At 37.0% G+C, this 23,877-nt stretch overlaps 1 protein-coding gene across 1 annotated transcript; it reads left to right on the plus strand.

Annotated features, from left to right (window-relative positions):
• Window positions 1-2,958: 2,958 nt before the first annotated feature.
• Window positions 2,959-7,890, plus strand: LOC149024854 (putative sulfate transporter 3.3). The gene is made up of 13 exons (XM_089143009.1): window positions 2,959-3,273; window positions 3,372-3,420; window positions 3,520-3,727; window positions 3,817-3,988; window positions 4,102-4,167; window positions 5,199-5,312; window positions 5,449-5,565; window positions 5,672-5,798; window positions 6,312-6,598; window positions 6,719-6,909; window positions 7,003-7,088; window positions 7,559-7,635; window positions 7,738-7,890. The coding sequence occupies exons 1-13, from the start codon at window positions 2,959-2,961 to the stop codon at window positions 7,888-7,890; spliced, it is 1,962 nt and encodes a 653-aa protein (XP_088999135.1).
• Window positions 7,891-23,877: the final 15,987 nt, after the last annotated feature.

The raw sequence follows: 23,877 nt of genomic DNA on the forward strand, positions 1-23,877 counted from the left end.
CATGAATCATCAACATAGTGATGGGCAAAGGGACTGCTCTAGGAGACCATTTGGAGGTTTTGTATGATTTTCAACTTATCAATAATTGATTTTTCTTTTCTTGCGTGTGTGGTGGGTTAGGCATGAAAGGATAGTATGATTTATGCGCAAACTGTAACTGTTTCGACAACCTTGAAGCAAATCGTTTGATTCAAATCTTCCATTTTAGGTCATCTCTTTCATTCTTATCCTCACGGTTTATTTATGCGGAAACTACTCCTTTGCATCTTTGAATTTGGGATTCTTATGTTAATAACTCTATCCATCATTTTTATTTTCTATTTTCTATGTTTGATTCACAGCTCTTCTGCACTACAAAGTTATTGCAACAAATTAAGAAAAACAAATAAACCCCACCGATCAAGATAAAATCATACCCATTTCTCTTAAGAGTGTTTGAAGTCGAAAGATCCCAACTTTTGAACCCACCATTGTTGCCTAGGTCGACATCGAGAAGTCTTTGGCTGATGAGGATCTCTAGCTTGAAAATCCGATTCTATCTTTGCTAATGAAAATACATTGTAAACTGGCAGTAAGATCTCAACACACATTTTACAAGTGTTCACCGCTCCCTTCTCTTTTAGGGTTCTGAGAGGTTTGCTCTTACCTTTTTAGGTTTTCATTTCCTAGCGATTCCGGCGATATTTCTTCTGCGTTTATCTCTAACGGGAAGGTTTAGCCAGGTAAATGTTATCCCCTTCAGACACGCTTCAGCAAAGTCCGTAAGGTTTTTTTGCCATTTATTTATGAATGGAGCTATCTTACCCCTAACAGAGGGGCACCTGTAAGACCAATACCCGATCAGGGTTCTTTCTTTATCTTACATTCTTACTTTCTTTATTTAGTTATGTCAAAAATTCAAAATTTCCATTCCTGTAGCTTAGTCATTAATGTCTTGTTTATTGTGCTCTCTATTTTAAATGTAAACTTCTGATCTCAGCATCCATCAGCTTCACACAAAACGATGGAAGACTTTGAAAATGCCATCTCAAAAGTCAAAACCCATTGAAATCATTCTTCCACAAGCAACCTTGGGCCACACCACTGAAGAAAGTACCTCACGAGAATTAGATTAGTCTACAGTTCTTGTCGGCCGTACTTTCATCCCTTCAATCTGCCTGGAATCTTCAGCGTAAGCTTGAAGCTAAACAAATTGGCTCTCTGTTCTATTTGCTTTAAGTGTTGAATATTGATGAAACCAACAGGGTAATCTCTCAAGGATCTTGGTTGATCAAGGGTTGTCTTATAGCTTTGCAGATTTGGGACCCAGATATTACTATTTGATATTTTTGATATTTGGGTTCATACTTTTAGCTTACCTACAAATCTCATGACTCATATAACAACAATACAAATTGGAAGTACACTTGGTGAGGTTCGATTTACAAGACATCTGAACCATTTTAGGGATATTGGGAAACCGCTCTTTCCAAATTATTCGCAGGATTCTGGTGCCGGTTAAAGTGGGGATGCGCCTCAAGAGGAATGAAGCCTCTTCGATTTGGGTTGATTTTAAATGTTCCAAACTTCCAATTTTTTGTTATTATTGCGGAAGACCAGGTCATGATTCTCCTCAATGTTATATAAAGAATCATGTTAATCGAAATGGATATCCTTGCATTCCTCAAATCTCTCTTGCTGCTTGCTCACAAATCTGCAATTCAATGTTCGAAGATTAGATCAGAATGGGAAGCTCTATCCCAATACCCTCCATTGCAAACCGTTATAGATTCTTGGCAAAAGCTCTACTTGTTGAAGTTGGTGCTCTGCTTAGCCATCCAACTACTCACATCTAGTTGTGGAACTATTATCGGAGGTGGCGACAGTAGAGCCACATCAAACATTGCCGTTCTTTTCTTCGGGCTCCGGCAGCGGTGCCGTCATGGCTGAGGCTGTTGGGCGACCCACTGACGCTCCTAATGTGGTTTCAATTGCCATGTCAGCCCTAGATGGAGTGACAAAGGTGGCTTCCAGAATTATAGAACCTGAACCCTATAGGAATGACCCAAGTCTTGAACCTTCCTTTACCCACAGCCATGCACCTTGCACCATCCCTGAATCAATTCTTCACACAAAAACCTCACCCTAAAAATACCCTCCTTGAAGCCCACCTTCCTCAAGCCCATGAAGTGGAAGGCCCATTCATCAATGATCAAGATCAAACCGGGGGCCCAACATCTGGTTTAGGTTCTGCAGTAACTTGTTCTAACCCAATTATGATTTTCACTTTTGAGGCCTCACCCACCAACTCTCCCTCTTCGTTTTCATTTAATCCAACAGGAAAAGAAAATGAGATTTTTCTTTGTTGAAAGATGAGGCCAAAGATCATTCTGTTTGGAGACTCCATTACTGAAGAATCTTTTAGAGAAGGAGGTTGGGGAGCCGCTCTTACTCATCATTTCTGACGCACGGTACAGTAGTTGAATATGCTTTAGATTGAACACTTATTTTTTCTTTGCTGCATGATTTTTACTGATTTAAATTAGTATAACAGAATTGATTTACTTTTGCAAGCAAATAATTTTGATGGTTAGGTGGATTTGGTGCTTCGAGGATATGGCATAAATAGAAGACGAGAAACCCGGGTCAATCTGGTTGATAACAAAATCAAAAATCCAAAAAGAATACCAGTGGATGTAGGTTCTTTTGGCAAAAATAAATAAGGATTTGGCCTTTGGGCTCCCTGCGCAACCACAAAGCTAAAGCACTCAAATAAGGTTAATCATCTCATACCTCAGATCCCCACCTCTATAGCCCCCCACAACCCATAAACGCCTCTCCCTTTTAACTGTTCATTACTAGTCGATTGATGGAGCTAGAGCAGCCAAACTCATAGTTCGAATACAACAAGATTCAGAGAGGCAACAGAAACATAATTACCTTACCTCCTCGATCCACTTCTCAACACTCAAACAAACCATGGAGCCTACACAACATAATGTGAATAATTTGATCAGTTCATCATCCTTGGGGACATCCATGCCTGTGGCGTTTCACAGGGTTGTCCCACCTCCACATATGAGTGCATTAGAAAAGCTCAAGAACAGGTTCAAGGAGACCTTCTTCTCTGATGACCCTCTTCGTCAATTCAAAGGCCAACCACCCAAACGAAAGTGGATTCTTGGAGCTCAATACATCTTTCCTTTGCTTCAATGGGGTCCCAATTACAGTTTCAAGCTCTTCAAATCGGATATTGTTGCTGGTATTACCATTGCAAGCTTAGCTATTCCTCAGGTTAACACCTTTCTCTCATTTCTGTTATTTGGTTTACTAGTTATATTCTAACCCATTTCACCTCTGCTAATTTAATCCCTTTTTTTATTCCCTCCCAGGGAATCAGCTATGCTCAGCTAGCCAATCTTCCACCTATTATTGGTCTTTGTAAGTTACATCTCCTTCAATTCTCTCAGCTTATATATCCATAGATCATTTGATTCAGTTCTATATATACATGCACCACATGACTCTGCCTATCTGCAGATTCTAGCTTTGTCCCACCTCTTGTGTATGCTGTGTTTGGGAGCTCAAGGCACCTTGCTGTTGGCCCAGTATCTATTGCTTCTCTTCTCTTAGGGTCCATGCTTCGGCAAGAAGTATCTCCCTCCAAAGAACCTCTCCTGTATGTTCAGCTGGCCTTCACTTCAACCTTCTTTGCTGGTGTTGTCCAAGCTTCTCTTGGAATTCTAAGGTAACTAAAATAGTTTAGAGCCTATCTTTTTCTTGTTCTTCTTTCTTTAGTGGAGGATTTTAAGGTTTGAATTGATTTGACCTTTGCAGGCTTGGATTTATCATTGATTACCTGTCAAAGGCAACCCTTATTGGGTTCATGGCAGGAGCTGCAACAATAGTGTCTCTGCAACAACTGAAAAGCCTTCTTGGCATCAAGCATTTCACCAAAAAAATGGGTCTGGTTCCTGTTCTAAGCTCTGTCCTTCAAACAACAAAAGAGGTGGTGATGATTTCTCTGCAATTGATTACCAGAAGCAAGTCTTAAAAATAAGCTTCTCTGATCTTTGGGGTTTTTACTTATTTATTTATTTTTATTGGTGGTTTATTGTGCAGTGGTCATGGCAAACCATTCTGATCGGCTTCTGCTTTCTCTTGGTGCTGCTTGTGGCGAGACACGTAGTATGTTATTAATCCTTATTTTGCATCGCAGATGCTTCACATATAATAATTGAGGGAATTTTTTTTATTATTTTTTTTCTTTAGTAGAATTTTTTTAGTCTCTTTTTTTATATTTACCGTCTATTTACTATTGGTTTGGTTTTGTTACAAAAAACGTGAGGTTTTGTCTCTATTTCTTTCATTTTATCAATTTATTTTCATTTGTTTTCTCTTTTATTTTTTATTTTCTGTATGAATCTATTAATTGTGATTAGGTATGCTTTTCTCCTTTCTCCCTCTTTGATAGAAGTTTTTTTTATTTATTTTAATTTTATTTATTTTTATTTGACATAAAAGAAAAGAAAGTATAAAAAAATATATCTAATTATGTTTAATGAATTCAGAAATAAAGAAAATAAATAAATACAACCAAAGCAGAGTTGTTCTAGCAATAAGACACACGTCTCTTAGTGAAAAGGATGTGGGTTCTATTCTCATCTAGAGGTCTCCTTTAAGGATGTAGTCAAAGTGCAAGTCTGAATGGAGGCAATGGGAGGTAATAAAAGGGATAAAGAGAAAATAAAGAAACCAACTCAATTTAAATATATTTTTTTTTATGTGGAGAGATCTTGGGTTCGACCCTTGTGGACCGACATAATATTTGCCGATGGTGGGTTAGTTGAGCGGTGAAAAGCCCAGATTCCCATGGGGAGGTCTTGGGTCCGCACCCATCCGACTGCATTTCATTTTCAGAATGAAATAAAAAAAAAAAAGTAAATATAGGGGGAAATTTAAATGAAAAAATTTGTAACAATTAATCTCATTTGGTTTGCCCCCAAAAAGGGGGAATCTTCACTGGAAAGTCTAAATATTAATTAATCCATAAGAACATAAGAACGTTGGACCTGGGCTGGGCCGCGATATGCAAAAATAAAACAAGCTCAGCCCAGTTGGGTTTAACTACTCGGACCCGACTGTCCCTGTCATATTCTAATTCGTTTCTTGCGGGCGATTTTTTTTAATTGTATTTTCTAACCCACATTCGTTTACAGAGCTTGAAAAAGCCGAAGCTCTTCTGGGTTTCATCCGGTGCTCCACTTGCGTCTGTAATTCTTTCTACGCTTTTGGTTTTTGCATTCAAAGCTCAAAATTATGGCATCAGCGTGGTAAGCTCAACGCATCAGTCTCCATTATTTTCTTACAGTTCTCATTTGATCCGTGCTTTTGTTGCGCAAATCTCATGCTGTTCTATTGATCTCACTTGACTTTTTCTTTGAAAATATATATATATATATATACTAGATAGGGAAGTTACAGCAAGGAGTGAACCCTCCCTCATGGAGAATGTTAACTTTCAATGGAAGTCACTTAGGGCTGGTCATGAAAACAGGGCTCATCACTGGAATCATCTCCCTCACTGTGAGTTATTCTTCTTTAATAATTCTTAAAGAGAAAAGAATAATTACTCTTTCTAATCCAGCTGATGAATTCGCTGTTAAGTAGTAAAAGAATTTACTTAACTCAGGAAGGAATAGCAGTGGGAAGAACTTTTGCTGCACTCAAGAACTACCAAGTAGATGGAAACAAAGAAATGATTGCAATAGGATTGATGAACGTAGTTGGCTCCTGCACCTCTTGCTATGTTACTACAGGTGAGCATCAATCCACTTCTTGCCACCCCACCCCCCACCCCCTAATAATTTATTTGTTTCACAGTTACATCTCATATGAGAAACTTGGCCAGATTCAATTTCCATTTTCATAGCCAATCTTATTCTTATATGTCGTGATTCAGTGTCACTGTGTTGAGATTCATCTAGGGCTCACCCTGAAAAGGTTAAGGGGAGGGTGCCCAAGTCCTTTTAAGCCTTCATAGTAGGGGTTATGCATGTCAAACGCAGGATTGTTGCTCATCTCCCTCACCAAGCAAGCGTACATGTTGGAATTGAGATTTTTCCTAATGGATGCTCTCCATCCTCGATGCAGAGGAGTTGCCAAGCCTTGGCCTCGCATATACTAGTAATGGGACTTGGGGTAAAAACCCTTTTCTAGAAGAAGGTGTCTTTAGTCATTAGAAGCCTTCACATTAAACTACTCACGTCTGATGTTAAGCCTTGTTTCATGTCAAATTCCAATACCCTGATAAGAGTAAAAATGGGTTGCAGGTGCTTTCTCTCGGTCTGCTGTGAATCACAATGCAGGGGCAAAAACTGCTTTCTCTAACATAGTAATGGCAGTGACAGTGATGGTGACACTGCTCTTCCTTATGCCTCTGTTCCGCTACACACCAAATGTTGTACTGGGTGCAATCATAGTCACAGCAGTTATTGGCCTAATTGATATCCCCGCAGCTTGTGTCATATGGAAGATTGATAAACTTGATTTCTTAGTGTTGATATGTGCATTTTTGGGTGTCCTCTTCATCTCTGTTAAGGATGGACTTTCCATTGCAGTAAGTTCCTCACAGAGTCGCAGTGCAATTCAAACTGGCCTTTTTTGAGAACGTTGTTCTCTTCTAGTGTGAAATTCTGAGTATCTTCATCATAGTGTGTACTGACCTTGATACTTGTAGGTGGGGATGTCTATATTCAAGATCCTCCTACAAATCACTAGGCCTAAAACAGTGATTTTAGGAAATATTCCTGGAACCAACATTTATCGCAATCTTCATCACTATGAGGAAGCCAGAAGAATTCCAGGTTTTCTGATTCTAAGCATCGAAGCTCCAATTAATTTTGCAAATAGCAACTACCTCAATGAAAGGTCTGTGATCATGTTGTTTTCCAGAGGTTTGTGATCTTGATAAAAAAAATTCTTTTAGTATGCCTACTGTCCTTATCTCTGATTCATTTACAGGATCTCAAGGTGGGTGGAGGAATATGAAGCAGAAGAGGGGGATGAAAAACTTTCAGATCTTGAATATCTAGTCCTAGACATGACAGGTATGCGATATCAATGTGCCCACCTCAGTTTCCTTTTTTCGGTTTTCATTATCTGGAGATAGCTTCTCAAGCATATAAAGGCAACAAGGATTTGAAAGGATCAATATGGAAATATAATTCTGCCACTGACAAGTGACAACATCTCAAACCACCTAAATTTCAACATTGACTTTTGATGGTAATGATTATCTCCATTACATAGGCAACTATTTGGTGCTGATCATAAAAATCATCTGAAAAATCATCTTTTCAAAAGATTTTTATAAACCCCAGTGACCCATTACCAAATCTTTTGAGATGTTTGACTCACATTGGCTCCTGTTTGAGCCTTGGGGGTAGGTGAACTTGAATTAGCTTGTCATAGGATTTAGAGATAAGATTACCAGTGGAATCCTAGGAGTGAAGGAGTGTTACACATGCTTATACTTCTACTGCAATCTCACTACTGGTTTTTTCATGTTGGTTTTCAGCTGTTGGTTCCATTGATACCAGCGGAGTTTCACTTATAAAGGATTTGAAGAAGACAATGACGAAACGCAGACTTGAGGCAAGGACTGATTTTTATCCTGCTCTTTACTTTTTCACTTGGACTTCCTTGATTTTGACTACTATTTGCTAATAGTATAAGAGGTTGGTTAATGTCTCACAGCTTGTGTTGGTTAATCCTGTGGCTGAAGTAATGGACAAATTACAAAGGGCAAGTCAAGCACAAGAGTTAATGCCATCTGATTACCTATACTTGACAGTTGGAGAGGCTGTGGCTACATTGTCATCCTTGATGAAGGGGAAGGCATCACTTTAATTTTTATGTATAAATGATGGAGAAATAAACCATAGGGCTTAGAAATATAAAGTGATGAGCACATTTATGTGTGAAATTTTAGTGCATAAAACATGTATATTACACACTTAGAGTGGAGCTACCTTGGGTTTTATGTTATTTTTGCAGATTTTAGGATTTTTCAAGATGTAAGCAAATATTTGGAGTCTAGGATATGAAACATGCAATTTTACAAGTCAAGACATCCGTTCAAATTCTCAAATGCAAAAATGGCCTGATTTAGAGCATGATGGGCTAGAAATGTAATTATGGGCCAACTCCAAAATATTTTAGAAATAAAGTAGCCAATTTTGATTTATGGCTAAGATTAGTTAGGTTTTTTTTTTTTTTTTTTTACTTTATTGTAATTACAAAATGTATGGGGCCCACAAGTAAGTCAAAGATTATTTTTGTTATTTAAGATTCAAAGATGCAAGTAAATAGATTTCGTAATCTTCTCTCATCCCTCCATTCTTGCTTCTGTCTACCCCTCCATATTCTTAACTTAGGATTTATTTTTCAGCATTTATTTATTGTTCTCCTTTTCCCCTTGGTCCTTGATTAAAGATGCCTACAGTCGTGCCTCTCTTTGGTTAAGATTTCTCTTTTCCTTTTATTACTTTGTTATTTGTTTTGTTAATTACCTTCTGCATTTTTTTTCTCTTTAATATCTGTTCTCCCGATTAGTGGACTGTAAGCTATGGCAAAGGGTCCACGGTTAGAGTCATCCAAATTATATTCCTCTTCGCTCGATCCAGAGCTGACACTCGGATCACTTCACTTTTATTTATTTATTTATTTATTGTTTGCATTTTTTTTGCCTTTTATTTATGCGTTTTTATTATTTATTTATTAAATGATGAATGGTTAGGTTATGTTTGTTTTAATTTTAGTCTCAATTCGATTGCATTAGATGCATGTGTTAGGACCGTTCATTTAGTTTAATTAATTAGTTAAAATTCTGTGTCATTGCACTCTAACGTTACCATTAAGAGATTAAATTCTGAAGTAACTTATCTCCTTGAGATTGACCCGTTAGCTACATGATACCGTGCGTTTGCGGTTACTTTTATTTTGCAAACAAGTTTTTGACGTTGTTGCTAGAGAGGTATTAGTTCATTTTATTTTTCTCATTCTTAGGTAAATCGAAGTGTTTATTAAAAAAAAATTCAAAGATATTACTCTTAACTAGAGTAGAAATAAAAACATATAATAGTCCCCATTCTACTACAGAATCCCTAGGACTTGATCGTAGGTTGTTTCGAAGATTATACAGATTCCCTTGCAGTCAAACATATATAGCAATCAACTATACGGCAACCTTACGGCTTTAGAATCATTGTTTCAGTCTTTGTGGTGGGAAATCCATACTTCCCCTTTTGTTTTTGTTTTTGCTTTTATTATTATTATTTTTTTCTTCTTTAGTTTTTTATTATTAAAAAAAAATTTATATTCAAAAGAGCCTTTAATTGCATTAGATGGGTTAGTGCATGTGTGTAAGTTGTGATTCCACAAATCGAATTGTCCGAGTATCTACCTTGATCATTAAAGACATAACTTCACTTAAGAGTCTCAGAGATAGATTTTATCCAACTCGATCTGCACAACCCTCCTGTACACATTTACCTGACGTGAGAGGTAATAATTTTGAATTTAAACATCATTATCTGTTTATGTTACCTCAATTTCATGTGTTACCTGATCAAAATGCATATTTGTTCATTAGGGAGTTTGAGGAAATTTGTGTTCTTATGAAAATGCAACAACTCACTGATGATGCCGTAAGGTTACAATTTATAAAATTTGTATTAAAGGACCAAGCCAAAAAGTGGTTTTATTTTTATTTTTTTTTGGTAAAAGGAGATTTAATTAAGAGGGGGACAAGAGCCCAAGACATCCTGAGTACAAGCTTCAAGAAGCCAAGGAGTGGAATAGACCAAACCACCTACTGTCAAGGATAGGGCCTCCTAGCTAGACAACGGCACACAAAGCCCATCTAGAGATAAAACGAACCACCACGACGGCGGACGATGAGACGCCGGACACACTACCACACGATGAGCACCAAACACAGGGAGAAAGGGACTCCACAAGATGAACCGGTCATCGAGTCACACTCGAAGAAACAGCCCCCCGAGCCCACACGGCGCCCCCGAGAGCCAGGCTCAGGCAACAACTCCGGGAACGAAAAAGCTCACTACAAACCCACGAATCAGAAGAAAGCCAAACCCCGACGTGGAGAACAAGAGAAACGAATTATTCATCCCATCCGGCGGAGGCTCCCAAACCCAGAACGGAAGGGAGGTGCGAGCTCGACGATCCATTCCAAAACGGAATGCCTGCCGATCACTACGATTTGGATTCCATTAAATGGAAGCAGGCATCCAAGCGCCAAAACTCCAGCAAGGAAGAGAGACTCAACACTCAGTTTGACTTCTTCTCCGGAAATAGATGTTATTCCAATATCAGACGACGGAGAGTTTTGGGAGTGTGCTCGATAATCCGTAAGTCCCACACCAAACCAATGGCCCTAGAATGATCACCCGAACAATAGGGATCTAATGATTCGTTTCCTTTCCACATCTTTTGCATATTGGATCGACATTAATTTGTCTAATCAGTAAATTGTCCCCTGTAGCTAAAGCCTGATTCAAACCTCTCCATACAAAGGATCTGATTTTTGGAAGGCATTTAGCATACCAGATCAATTTCCATGCTCCAAAAAGTGGTTTTATAACTTACCTATTAAAATAACATTACCACATGGGAACAATTCACTATCCTATTATTGAAGAAATTCTTTACTTTTTCCAAGACGAATAAATAAGAATGACATTCTTCAATTTCGTCAAAAATCCAATAAATCCTTTGCTAAGGTAATGGAGAGATTCCAAAGCCTCATCCAAGAATGCCCTCACAACGGTTTAGAATTATAACATTTATGTCAAATAATTTATGAAGGTATTGATAATCAAATTAAGCAATTTTTTGAATCTATGTGCCCCCACAGGAATTACATCGTTCATTGATGATTCCAAAGCTTGAGAATTCCTTTTAGACTTAGCAAATAGAACTAGAGAATGGGAGTCAACCCAAGAATCTGAAAGGACTAGTAGGAGATGTTTTGTTGATAACCAAGTTCATAAGGATGCACAAATAGATAGTCTTTTGAAAAAATTAGAGACTTTGGTAGTAAAAGTTGCCCCACCACCCCAAGTCAAGTACATTTTATTGACAAATCTATTGCTATGTGTGCATGGTGTCAGTCTCCTACACATGTAATTGAGAAATGCCCTAGCTATTCTGCAGGTCAACATGAAAATGTCAATGCGATTTTTTCCAAACTTGTATTGTAATACATACAATCCTTGGTGAAAGAATCATCATAACTTTTTATGGTCTCAAGGGCAAAACTAAAATGGATTAAGTAATTATTCCACACAAAATCAATTTGATGCCCCTAAAAACCAAAGTGCTCAATTTTCTTATAATCAAAATGTCCAATTCCCTCAAGCCCCAAATTTTCAGAATGCCAATTTAACTAGGTATGTCAATCCACCTATTGTGCCTCGTATGCCTCATATTGCACAAAATCAATCACCACCTGGTTTAAATAGAGATAATAATCTGGAGTTTTCTCGTCTTTCTACCTTAGAGAAGAATATGAAAGTACTTCCTAGCACCTTCATGACTTCTATGCATAATATAGAAAAACAAATTTTCACTCTTGTAACTGCTTTGTTTGGGCAAGGAAAAGGTAAAATGCCTAGCCAGCCTGAGTTAAATCATACGACTCAAATTCAACAAAGACCACCAAATTGACCAAATCAAGGCAACCAAGTTGAAACCACTCTTCTTATCTAAAGACAATTACTTCTGTGTATGCATTAAGAAGTGGAAAATGGTATTTAACAGGTGAATCTCCTATTACTAATTAGAGCAAAATTAGTGACCATCGTGATGAAGAGAATGTTCAAATATTTCTTAATGAGGGTTTGTCTAAGGAACTCATAGAAGTTGAGAATGAACCAATTGCTTTAGAGGTACCTAAGTTTGATGGATCATTATCTGAAACCCTGAGAAAAGAGCAAACTTTAAATGAGAGATCTTATGTACCTAAAGCCCATTTTCCTAGACGATTAGTTAGTAATAAGAGGAATGCAAATGTTGACAAAATTCTAGAAGTTTTCAAAAATGTGAGTGTCAACATTCCACTTTTAGTTGTTATTTCTCAAGTCCCTTCTTATGCTAAGGTGCTTAAAGACTTGTGTACTCAAAGGAGAACCACGAATGTCCCAAAGAAGGCCTAAGGAAAAATGTGAGTTCAATCCTCTCAGAACATCCAGTTAAGTATACAGATACAGGATGTCCAACAATTCCATGTGTTATTGGTAATAGAAGAAAAAAATAAAGCATGCTTTACTAGACTTGGGTGCTAGTGTTAATTTATTGCCATATACCGTTTATAAACAATTGGGTCTTGGGGAACTCGAATCAACTCGGTTACTCTCCAGTTAGCTGATAGATCTGTTAAAATATCTCATGGAATAATTGAAGATATGTTAATTTGAGTAGGAGAATTTATTTTTCCTATTGATTTCATTGTCTTAGACACACATCTAGTTACAAATCTTAAGGAGAAATTCATGTGATATTAGGGAGGTCGTTTTTAGCTACAAGCAATGCTCTTATTAATTGTTGAAATGGTCTTTTGAGATTATCATTTGAGAATACATTTGTTGAGTTCAATGTCTTTAGGTTAGGGGAACAACCAAACTTTTTACTTTTCTAAGAATATGATTATGTTGCAAAGCATTTTTGATGATATTGATTTCTCTCTTGAGAAAGGTTTTGAGGATGATTTTTACACTTGTTTGAAAGAACTAAAAAATATAGGGAGTGATTTTTTTTCATGATATGATGAATTTGCAATAATTTAATGAACCACTTGGTAAGTTGTTTAGAAATCTTCATGTACCATTTGTGGTTAAGGCCCCCCAACTCGAATTGAAACCTTTGCCTTTGACTCTTCAATATGCTTTTCTAGGCCCCAATGAAACTTTTCCTGTTATCATTGCCTCTGATCTTACCAAAGACCAAGAGGATGAACTTATTAGTTTGCCTAAAGACAATCAAGAGGCCATAGGTTGGCAAATGACCGACATTAAAGGAATGAGTCCCTCCATAGTTCAACATCATATAAATTTGATTGATGGATCCAAATCCTCTAGAGAACCCCAAAGAAGGGCTAATCCTATGATAAAAGAAGCCATTCACAAAAAAGTGTTGAAATGCATGGATAATGGGATTATCTATCCCATATCAGATAACCAGTGGGTTAGCCCAGTTCAAATTGTTCTTAAGAAATCCGGAGTCACAGTAATTACATCCGCTAACAATGAGTTCATCCCAAATTGTATTCAAACTAGTTGGCGTGTTTGTATCGATTACCAGAAGCTTAATGTAGCCATTCATAAGGATCATTTTCCTTTGCCCTTCATTGATCAAATGTTAGAACGTTTAACCGGCCATGCTTATTATTGTTTCATTGATGGTTATTCTTGCTATAATCAAATCCCTATGGCATCAAAAGACCAAGACATACCACATTCACATACTTGTATGGAGCATATGCCTATCAACGCATGCCCTTTGGGTTGTGCAATGCTCCTGCCACATTCCAACGATGCATTATGAGCATATTCTCAAATATGGAAGAGGATTATTTAGAAGTATTTATGGATGATTTCTCTGTTCATGGGTTTACCTTTTCTGAATGTGTTCACCATCTCCGCTTAGTTCTTGAACATAGTAGAGCCAAAATTTTGGTTCTTAATTGGGAAAATGTCACTTCATGACGAAGAGTGGAATAGTCTTAGGTTATATTGATTCTAAGGAGGGATGGTTGATAAGGCTAAGGTTGATCTTATCTTTAATTTACCATCACCTAAGAGTGTCAAGGATGTTAGATCATTTTTAAGTCATGCTGATTTTTACAGTCGCTTTATAAAAGACTTTAGCAAGATAGCTAGACCGTTAACTTCATTACTTGCTTAAGATGTCCCCTTTCATTTCACCTCTGAGTGCTTACTATGTTTTAAACTATTGAAAGAGAAGCTCTCCACCGCCCTTATAATACAAGCACCAAATTGGCTAGAACCCTTTGAGTTAATGTGTAATGCTTCTAACTATACTTTAGGGGAAATTATAGGTCAAAGGCTAAATAAGATGTCCACTGTGATTTCTTATGCAAGTCGAACCCTCAATGATGCACAACTAATTATACGACAACTGGAAGAAAAAAAAGATTTGGCTGTTGTGTTTGCATTAGAGAAGTTCCGTTCATATTTGATAGGTAGTCATGTAATTGTTTACACTGATCATTCAGCTCTCAAATATTTGCTAAATAAGAAGGATGCAAAATCTTGACTCATTCGTTGGATCTTGTTACTACAAGAGTTTGACTTAGAAATTAGAAGCAAAAAGGAAAATGAAAATTTAGTTGCAGACCATCTATCTCGCCTTTCTAATTCTAGAAAGGAAGAAAGTTCAATTCTAGAGATATTTCTAGATGAGCAATTACTGTCAGTGAACACGGTACCTTGGTATGTAGATATTGTCAATTATCTTGTGACCGATGCAACCCCATCCCATTGGTCCACCCAAGATAAATATTGATTCTATTCACAAATGAAATATTTCTTCTGGGGATGATCCATACTTGCTAAAATGGATCTAGATCAAATCATTAGGCATCACGTACCTGAGCATGAACAAATGTCAGTTCTTTCATTTTGCCATGATCATGCCTGTGGGGGTCATTTTGGGCCTAGGAAAACTGCAGAAAAGTGCTTCAATGTGGGTTATACTGGCCTACAATATGTAAGGATTCCTTTTCTTTTTGTAGAGCTTGCAAAGCCTGTCAATCCCTTGGTTGAGTGACCAAAATGAACTAATGCCCCTGAATCTAATTTTAATTGTTGAAATTTTTTATATCTGGGGTATTGATTTTATGGGACCATTCATTAATTCTTACGGGCATCTATATATTCTACTGGCTGTCGGTTACGTCAGCAAATAGATAGAGGCCATAGCTTGTAAATCAAGTAATCACAAAGTTGTAGTCAAGTTTTTTAGGGAAATATGTTCTCTCGTTTTGGCACTCATCGTGCTTTTATTAGTAATAGGGGCAACCATTCTGTAATTGGCCTTTTGAGGCATTGATGAAAAAAATATGGAATCACCCACAAGCTTGCTACTGCATGCCATCCGCAAACGAGTGGTCAGGTAGAGGTTTCCAATAAGCAAATTAAGCAGATTTTAGATCCAATTCTCTTTTCTTTTGAATTTCTCATTTCCTCTTGGACAAGCCAAATATAACCTCTATTCATTTTGAACAAAACTAATTTTGCAAAAAATCATTTGGAAACCATGATTACCTAACTACAAATAATTTTAATACTATCTTAAAAGAATGGTGAACGGATTCTTTCTTCATCACTGCAGAAAGTTTCATCTTCAAAGTTTCATTTCTGTCTAATTGGTGAGACTAAGCAATAGACTCTCTACAATTCCTCTAGAAGGATTGAGGAGACGAATTGCACATAGCGAAGATGGGTGAAGGGAAGGGACTATCTTCGGATACAAAGATAGAAGGGTAAACACCAAGGAAGAGATTGATTGTGAATTTGGAACTTAAAGGAGGACAATGAGATGTCAAAGCTTTTGAACACAAAATTAAAACCCTAATAGCTCCAATATGACTGAAACTAATACATGAATTAAGGATCAATTGCATTTTATCAGAGCCGACAATGTAGCATTGTTGGTGAGAAAAATAGACCTTGTGAACATGTCTGACACAGTAAGTTCGTAGACGAGTGTGAAACACAGAAAAGATGGGAGGTGGGGATTGGAAAATACCCTTCTCCAAAAGTGTTCTTTGGGGATCCTAAAACCATTCTAATCTCTCCTAGTTTGGCATTTACCAAGGCATCTGTTGCTACATAATCCTGCTCGTCCAATCAACCGGAAGTACCTACAAGAATGTGCTTGGCCGGGGTGGTTGAGTATCACCTCAGACGATCAAGTTAGACAAATTCCTTGAAAGAACTTCTTCAGGAAAGTAATAAACAATGAGAATGACTGTTCTCTCAAAAACCTACCTCCTCTCTTAGGTTTTTTGTTCTTTTATATATCTCTTTGGATCTCTAGGTCTTAAAGTTTATCTAAAACTCAAACCTTATTTAGATTCCCTCTTGGACTTTGCTAGTTGAATTGATCTCGAACTACGGTAGATAACTCCTCCTTGATCGGGAATCTAACTTATTAGATAACTACAAAGGTGTTATCTCGAATCTTTTTTGTGGGCCAACCAGAGTATGTTCGACAACGTGGTCCGACCATGATGGTCCGGTCCAACTTATAATTTCCTTATCAGCATCTACAAAGTAGAATCTCAAGTAAGAAATAAAAGAAGGGTGCCAAGTACAAGTACAAGCGACACCTTGCCGTAGATTGTTCACCTGAACAAGTGAGAGAAGTTAGAAAGAACAATTGAATTAACAATGAGAGAAGAAAAGTAATCTTATAAAACTCTACACATTTATAATTTTATCCCTCATAATATCATGTGAGTTTTAAATCCTCTAGAAAAAATATGAAAATCAAAAATAAAAAACAACTCTCTATCTATTTTTCAGTTTTTTTTTTTAATTCTTTTAAATAGAATAACTCCCTTAAACATAGCAAACACAGCTAAAAAACGATTTCTTTTAAGTAAAAATAAAAAAGAAAACCATACCTCATGTTGAATTGAAGGGTATATCATACATTCATACTATAACATGACTGTACATGCAAAGCTAATGAAGAATCATCTATAAATACCGTGACATTGCCATTAGAAAATGATGAGATCCTACAGCTAAACAGTTTAAACCTATCACATGAAACAGAAATCTGTTGATGCAACTTCTACCTTCGCTAAAGAAGAACTTGTGATATGGGAGGAAACCAATAGGTGGTGAGCATTTATTTTTCTTTTCATTTCTCTCTTGTTTTAATTAAAAAAAAAAAAAAAAGAGAATATAATAAATAAAAACTATAATGAAATATGATTGATCTATGTGTTAATCTCTTTTGAAAACTTCTTTTTTTCCTCGTGAACAGCCAAATATAACCTCGATCTGTTCTTTTGAATCAACAGGTCATGCTATAGGACCTGTTTCTTTCAGAATTTTAATTTTTTGTTACTTTTGAAATATTCCTGATTGCTTCTGTTTAATATAATAATTGTCTTTATTTGTGTGTTGTGTTGTACTAATCTCACATTTATGCTGGTTGCAGTCTCTACTATGTTATTATCCTAATCTCAACCGTAATATTTAAGGGATTATATGCCACGGAAACTAAATTCCGTGGCAAAAACCCGCTTGTATTTCACCCGTGATAAATGTGTAGAACAAGTACACTATTTGCCATGGTAACTAATCACCGTGGCGAAAGATTCATATATACAACGGGCAAAACCTATCGTGATAATAGATTGACTAAATGCCATGGTAATTTCCGTAGCAAATAGATTGACTACATGCTATGGTAATTATCGTAGTAAACAATCAACTTCAAAGTCCTGTTCCGATGATAGAATACTTAAACCATTTGCCACGGTACCAAATTATCGTGGCAAATAGATTACCAACCCATTGGTTATAATACTTAAGACTATTTGCATTGTTGTGGTATGAATATTTAGACCATTGCGACGGTAATAAATTACCGTGGCAAATAGATTCATAAAATCCGCATTTCTAAAATCTTTCATAATATACAGACTATTTGCCACAATAGTATGTTACCGTGACAAATAGAATAATAAGGTCAATGACACTTAGTCCATTTGGCAAAATATTCAGTTCCAATCCCCACCCTTGAACCCTTAAAATATTAGCATTTAGATTATATGCTACGGGGCATAATGTCCCGTAACAAAGAGTTAAATATTTAGAATATCAGCTACGGTATGAACTTACCGTAGCATTAGTTTGAGCATTGACAATATCAAAAGTACTGTGGTAGGCCGTAATAAAATTGGGGATGGTGTTTATTAGAGTATATGCCACGGTAAGTAATAACCGTGGCAAAATATATATATATATATATATATATATTACGAAAATAAAAGACCATAGCAATAAATACGGTAAATGCTACGGTAATTACCATAGCAAATAGATTGGGTGAATGGTAATCTCATAGACTATACGCTACGGTATATTTTTACCGTGGCAAATAGATATACGGTAAGTATCATTTTTTCGAGCCTTCCACTTAGTCTTGCGCGAAAGCTGATAAAACCCTTGACTTTTAATCTCTGAGAAGCGCGCGGAGCTGAGTATAACTGATTCCTGTTAAATATCTTCTCAAATTGCAGATCTGAGAACCTTATCGTCTTCCATAGGTGATTGCAACGGAGAGCCAGCGGTTAGTCGTGGTGCTCGATCGTCTTCCATCGGTGATTGAAGCGGAGAACCACTCAAATCGCACGGCGATCTGAGATTTTTCGGCCGTCGGTAATTTGAGAAGGAAATCAAGTTAGGTTTGCGTTTTTTCATCCGAGGATTCACACCGTTTTTCTCTCCTTCAGTTCGTCTGCTGCAATTTTGCAAAACCCCAAAGAGAAGAAATCACATTAGGTAAGAAAGCCTATCTCTCATTCGTCATTTCTCTTATCTGATCAATTTTCTGCTCGATATTTTCTGTTGTTCTCATCTGTAACTATTGTTTGAGATCATTCAAGTATGCGTCAAGTGTAGAAATCTTCTAGAAATGCTTTTCGTTTTCGGTTTGCTTGCAACTGAAATTATGTGTCTAAGTGCAGAAATATTTCTATTAAAAGTGAAAAACGTTATTTTAAAAGCATCTGTTTGGGGTTTTAGACTTATAGAGACGCTATCGAAGGTACTACCAATCATCACCTTCAGCTTTGTTTTTTTTTTTAATTTTTTTATTTTATGTTTCTTTGTTGTTCGTTTAGTTTCTAGTGACACTATTAAGTGTGTGTCCAAAGTGGTTGGATTGTTAATTAATTTATTCCTTCTGTAACGAAATGTGGTGCATTGCCAAATATGAATTTTCTCCTTGTGATTGGTTCAATAAAATAGGATCTTGTGCCATTTTTTTAAGTCCAGGGTCATGACGAACTGAAGCTTCTTACAAAACTTGGAATTTTGCTAACTATAATTGTTGGAAGCATTCTGACACGCATGACCAATACCTCTGGTTTTCTAAATGGTTAAAGTGTAGTTGTTCTCCTTTGGGACTAGGGAGCAAGTATTGGTGTCCTAAATAGTAGAAACTGAGTTTTGTGGGGAAGGGACAAAGAATGTGAAGATATATCATCCATTGGTTGGTTGGTGATTGCTGACCTATTGTATATGGTATGAGTGCTTTTGTCACTTCTACAATGATCTAGTGGTGGTTTTTGGCATTGCTTGATCTTTTCTTTTGCCATGATCACTTTAATGTGATACTAACTCTTGAAAGTATCTTCTAGATTGGCTAATCTTCTAACAGATTAGCTTTTATCTACTTCTTTTTTTTTTTCTTTTTGGTGAAGGCTTTTATCTACTTCTTTTGGGCATGTATAAGACACCCTAAAATTATCTTGCCTATGGACAAATTCTCTGTCAGCATGTCAATGCGTTTTTGGAGTTTATGTTTATTTGTTAGTTCTGCTTTAAGATTTAACTGAAAAATAAAGTTCTGCTTTAGGAAATGCAGCTTTGCTTATTTAATTTTTCTCTGCTCGTTTAGTTGTTATTTCACTTCTTTCTCGCAATTGGCATGAATCACTTCTGTTGGAAGTGCATTGGTTATGCTTATTTTCCCTCTGAATTCCACTTCATGCAAGATTGTACATTTCTTATACCTTTCAGACATACACTTAGGAGGGAGAGATTCATATTGCTAATCCATCTTGGCAATGCTCAGGAATAATGCACCCCCTTTTCAAATGTATAATAAAAGGATGTGATGAGAACATAGTCTTCTATTTGTCAATAAATGATCCATACTCCTTTTTGGTAGAATATATTTTAGCTTTTTCCCTCCCTCTTTTAAAGCACAACTCTAAAATGGAAATTAATTGCTTGGGTGCTGCTACACATGAAATGCATAGTATCGTACAGCATAAGGTCAAGATTGAAATAAGGGTTGAGATTTTGATCTCGACTGCTAGGTTCGCAAAAGTTGTTCTCTATTCTTGTGAAACGAGTGGTTAAGATTGAAATCTAGACTCCATTGACCATATGCTGCATGGTGCTACACATTAATTATGTAGAACCCAAGCAAGCTTAGAAAAACTGGAGCTTTTTTTGGTAGAATAATTGTACATTTCTTCTTCGTCTTTTGTTCATGCGTAGAGTGACATGGTTAATGTTTTTATGATTGTATTGTATTGAGTTAGCTAGGGTTTTTTTTTCCACTTAAGTTGGGGCCCAAACTCTTGTTTGCCCACTTTTTTTTTGGTAAACTTAAGCGGGTAATATTTCAATTTGTCCAAATTTTGTCTAAATTTGGTGAACTTGAAATATTACAGAAAACCCAATGTTAGTGTTTCTATTAACTTTAATTTTCAATTATCATTTTGCCCACGGATGAAGGGGTTAAAGGATATGTAATTTTTTTATTGTACAAAACTTCATTTAATTTTTTTAAATTTACAAAACAACTCCCTGCCAATTTCTTGATTCTTGAAACAATGTTCAAAAATACCTTAACACTATTGGTCTCATGTGTGTCTCTCGTGTTTCATGATTTCTTTCATATTTGAACGAACTTCAGCGAAGAGAGAAAATGAAAATTTCCAAGACAATCCAAAGTTTTACCAATAGAAAAGAGGAAGCAGATGAAGAACTAGGCTGCCTCTTTCCTCTCTTTATTATATACTCTAATGGTGAATTCTAAGTTTAACTTAGTTCTCCGGCTTGATACTTCTAATTCTGGCTAGTATTTTCACAATAACAGGTAAATAAAAAGAATCCTATTGCTTAGAACTACTTGTTTTGTTAAACTTTCCTCTTTTTCTCATTTTTCTTGGGCTTCGTTGCAACAGCAAGTGCAAGATTAGTTGCAGAGTTGAAGAAGCAAGAAGCAAATGAAGAGCCTTTTGTGGGGTTAAATATGGCAAAACCGATGTCTCTAATCTCTTGTCTCTAGATTAGACATTGTTTCGTTTCTTCAGTTAGAGAAGATCACCCATGTTCACCCTCTACGACGCCGACACTGATATTTTCTAAGCCTGGCTTGTACCAAGATCTGTGTCGTTGTTGGGGTACCCAATGCTCATCAAATACCATTGCCGCCTCCTAGATCAATCGCAACACTGTAGCATTTTACCCAGAAGCCTTAATCATTGGCGTTGCCGGGGACAAGGTATCTCATCGTCAATTCCCCTTCTTGTTGATCCAACTTCTACATTCGCTAAAGAACTTGTTTAGAAGAACTTAGAACTTGTGATATGGGAGGAAACCAATAGGGGGTGAGCATTTATTTTTCTTTCTATTTCTCTCTTGTTGTAAACCCAAAATTCTATTTTTCAAATCTATAACATATATCAAAAACGATCTCCTCCTTCAGCATGTTATTGCGTTTTCAAAATGAATATAAAAGGCTACGGACCGTAGTCCACTTAAATATTAACTTTTTTTTGGCCAAACTTAAATATTAACTCAGAATAAGAGGGATTGATTTACATTTCATCATATATATTTTTTTTTTAATTAGAAAAAAAGAGAAAAGAGAGAATATAATAAATGAAAACTATAATGAAGTATGATTGATATATGTGTCACTCCCTTTTGGAAATTTCTGTTTTTTCCTCCTAAACAGCCAATGTAACCTCGATCTGCTCTCGTCTTCACAGGAACCAAAAAACAAAAAAAAAACAATGTTCTTTTGATTGACTGATCATGCTATAGACCACCTCACCTGTTTCTCTTTTAGATTTTAAAAATTTTGACTCCTTATTTCTTCACCGCGGGTTCTCGCGTCATTTTCTGCGATCGTTTGACGGACTACTTTTGCGATGTCTGTCACATGAAGAAGCTCAGCAAGCCTTGCGAGAAGTACATGCCGCTTCCCAGTATCATCCTCTGGTACACGGTATGAAAGAATTGCCCTGTCTTCTATTTGATACATGGAAAGAAATTCCTGGTCTATTCAAATATGGGTCTTTCACCGTCGTGATTTCGTATCCGGTCAAAATCTTGGCTAATTGATCGAAGTGGGTAGCTACAGTAGTGCAGAACAAGTCAGATCGGGTGATAAGTTTACTAAATACGTGGTTCTTGGCGACGATGTTGTCATAGCCGACCAGGAAGTCGCAAGGGGGAACAATCCTTGGATCAATTATATTCATATTCTCTCCCGGTGCCACATCCCGCAGCAATGGACTAAGTCAGATTCAGATTGGAGTCTATTCTGATAAAAGTGACTTACCGCTCTTTAAGGGGAGGGCCGGAGGGAAGGCCTAGCTATATACACATACACCTGCCCACCAGAGATGCCTACGAGAGGTCTATCTACTTATGCTGTTAGTGATGCAACATCCACTTATTCAACAGAATTTCGCTTAGTAAAAAAATATTTATACTTTTTTCTTTCTTTCTCTCACTTCACACGTGGAATACTACTATTTGCCCTCCCCCATTACTAATGTTCCCATCCTAATTTAGGTGTTGTCAGATGGGTGCTAATTCAAGACTTCCCCATGGGGTTTTGTGCTGTTCCCATCCTAATTTAGGTGTCGTCAGATGGGTGCTAATCCAAAACTTTCCCATGGGGTTTCGAACAAAGTCTCGCCCATGTCGATGAAAATCGTGTAATGAAATCAGCACAAGTACCGGCAAAATTTGAATAATCAGGTTTTCTTTCTTGATCAAATCAATCATCATCAATCTGGCGACACTATTACTTAGTGGGTTTGAAAGATCAATTGCCATTGTTCCTTGTGGTCTGGTTTTCCGCTTTATCTTCCCTCCCTAAAAATCTTGCTTGAGTCTCTGTAGCCGGGGCCAGCCGGCAAACCTATGGCACGCCAACCGAATTTGTTACGTCAATCTGTTCAGTGTCATTAAATTCAATAGAAAATCAACCATTATAATAGTTGCAATATTAGGGCAAGAGTTACTTGTGCCCCGATTCTCCCCCTCCGTTCATGGGTTCAAATGTTTAAGGGTTTTCTTTATCAACCCAACAAATAGCATAGCCCGAGGTTGTTGACCAAAATCATCATCAATCTTTCTGTTTGTAGGGGGCAAGGCGATGGACCAAAATCATCATCAATCTTGGTTCTGGACAATGAAATCATGGAGCAAAGAGTACTAAGACATGGGAATTCGCCTCTATACCATTCGGAACAGTTTGTTAGAAGAGCATCGGGTTATATAGGGAAAATGTGGTGATTCCGAGCTACAAGCCAAACATTGTACTGTTGGGAAGCGGGGCTGATGTCACGGTGGTTTCCAGCAACAGAAGCGTCGGCGATGGATGGACTACGTTCAGATCTGCTACGGTTCTCCTTCTTCTTCCGGCTTACGATTGAGAAGGGAAAACAAAAACGAGGATTTTTAATATCTGGTTTGTTTGGTTTAAACGAACTGATCAACGGTTTGAGTTAAAGCCATTAAACCAAGTCAATCACTTAAAAAGAGTTTTGTTGCACATGCTGATAATCCACGGTAGGGATTTAATCAAACATTAAAGATTTAATCTTGAACGTTCGCTGCTTGGAGCAGTGCCAGCGTAGGCACTGCTTCCAAGCAAAATCCATTAAAACATGCAGCTGAGAAGCCAAATTTGACTAAAAAATCACCCAAGTCTAGTAAAACAATTATAAAAAACTAAATCGAGAATCATATTGCAAATCTTAATGGTAAAAGATGGACCTTGCTAGTTGCCAATGCA

The sequence above is a fragment of the Hakea prostrata genome, chromosome 2 (assembly GCF_041222555.1).
Source record: "Hakea prostrata isolate BN-2017 chromosome 2, UWA_Hpros_2, whole genome shotgun sequence".
Taxonomy (NCBI): Eukaryota; Viridiplantae; Streptophyta; class Magnoliopsida; order Proteales; family Proteaceae; genus Hakea; species Hakea prostrata.

Bases quoted from the DNA above. Each gene is read 5' to 3' on its own strand.
- LOC149024854 (XM_089143009.1), top strand. From the start codon at position 2,959: ATGGAGCCTACACAACATAATGTGAATAATTTGATCAGTTCATCATCC. The intron at 3,421-3,519 runs GTAAGTTACATC...GCCTATCTGCAG, and splicing joins TCCACCTATTATTGGTCTTT to ATTCTAGCTTTGTCCCACCT. The intron at 6,910-7,002 runs GTCTGTGATCAT...ATTCATTTACAG, and splicing joins AGCAACTACCTCAATGAAAG to GATCTCAAGGTGGGTGGAGG.